Source organism: Bison bison, unplaced genomic scaffold, assembly GCF_000754665.1.
Source record: "Bison bison bison isolate TAMUID 2011002044 unplaced genomic scaffold, Bison_UMD1.0 scf7180017864289, whole genome shotgun sequence".
NCBI classification, from domain to species: domain Eukaryota; kingdom Metazoa; phylum Chordata; class Mammalia; order Artiodactyla; family Bovidae; genus Bison; species Bison bison.
Genome location: NW_011494861.1, coordinates 7,339,285 through 7,340,761, shown reverse-complemented (window position 1 = coordinate 7,340,761; position 1,477 = coordinate 7,339,285). Strand labels below are relative to the sequence as shown.

Here is a 1,477-nt window from a genome sequence, read left to right as displayed (position 1 = left end):
CGGGGCCTAGATGGGTGGGGGCTGAAGGGGGCGGTGGAGCGGCCTGGGCGAAGGCCATGGTGGGCGTGGCCTGGATTGATGGAGGCGGGGCCTTGATGGGTGGGACCTTTGTGAGGCGGGGCCTTGCCGCAGGAGGGACCTAGACTTGTCGGGGGCGGGGCGTTCGGCGCGGGCCGGCGTAACACTCACAGTACAGCGCGGGCAGAGCCATTCACCGTTTGGGATCTCGGGCAGCGGCGGATTGAGGCAGTGCAGGTGGTAGGAAGAGGGGCAGGCGTCGCAGCAGAGCAGCTCGCCGCCGTCCTTGCACACGCGGCAGAACTCCATGTGGTCGTCCTCCTCCTCCTCGCAGCCGCCCTCGTCCTCGTCGTCGTCGTCGTCCTTCGGCTCCCACTGGATCCCTTCCTTCTCCTGGAAGAGGGGGGAGTCCAGGTGGAGGCACCCTGGGCCAGGACGCCCCCTCCACCATGGTGCAACCCTCCCTCACACTCGCAACCGCCCCATGTTCTGCCCGGAGAAGACCATGCAGGGGTCTGGAAGACCAGGACTGACAAAACCCCCACCCCCGGCGTCTGCCAAGGGCTTACACAGTGGGGACAGCTCCACTTGCCCTCAGGAGCTTTCTCCAGCTCGGGATCCAGACAGACGAGGTGGTAGGCCCTCGGGCAGGTGTCACACAGAATGATCTCCCCACCCTGCTGGCACACCTCACAGTAGTCCTGGTGGTCCGTCTCATAGCCATCGCCATCATCGACTGGGGAGGGGGCAGAGGCAGTCACGGAGGGCCGTGTCCCCACTCCCCATGCACAACCCATCTCCACCGCAGGCTGTCCCGGCACTCAATAGATGGATGAATGGATGGCGATGGACAGACAGGGTGAACAGAATGACTGAAGAGCAAAGAGGGAAAATTCCTGGGGATCCAGTGGTTAGGACTCTGCACTTTCACTGACTAGGGCTCTCCTTCAGTCCCTAATCAGGAAACTAAGAACAAGCCATTGTGCAGGACTTCCCTGATAGCCTGCAATGCAGGAGACCCGGGTTGGATTCCTGGGTCAGGAAGATCAGCTGGAGAAGCGATAAGGTACCGCTCCAGTATTCTTGGGCTTCCCTGGTGGCTCAGCTGGTAAAGAATCCACCCGCAGTGCAGGAGACCTGGGTTCAATCCCTGGGTTGGGAAGATCCCGTGGAGAAGGAAAAGGCTACCCACTCCAATATTCTGGCCTGGAGAATTCCATGGACTGTATAGTCCATGGGGTCGCAGAGTTGGACACAAATAAGTGACTTTCACTATGACTATGTGCAGCCAGAAAGAAAAGAAAAAATGTAAAGGAGTGAAGACATGGATTGAAGACAAGCAAAAGGAAAGAAGGATGGGAGGAAGGAAGGAGGAATGGAAGCAGAAAGGTATGTGGATGGACAGAAAGATGAACGGCCGGATGGATAAAGGGGAGAGAGGAAGGACCGAGATATGGAA

General features: G+C 58.9%; 1 protein-coding gene across 1 annotated transcript in view; it reads right to left on the bottom strand.

Annotated features, from left to right (window-relative positions):
• CHD5 (chromodomain helicase DNA binding protein 5) overlaps positions 1 to 1,477 on the bottom strand; it is a 62,872-nt gene that overhangs the window by 41,544 nt on the left and 19,851 nt on the right. Inside the window, exons 8-9 of the mRNA XM_010850204.1 lie at positions 588 to 827; positions 190 to 411 (exon numbers count right to left, since the gene is read on the bottom strand). Of these exons, the coding sequence (XP_010848506.1) occupies positions 190 to 411; positions 588 to 827 (462 nt within the window). The remainder of the gene's footprint in view (positions 1 to 189; positions 412 to 587; positions 828 to 1,477) is intronic.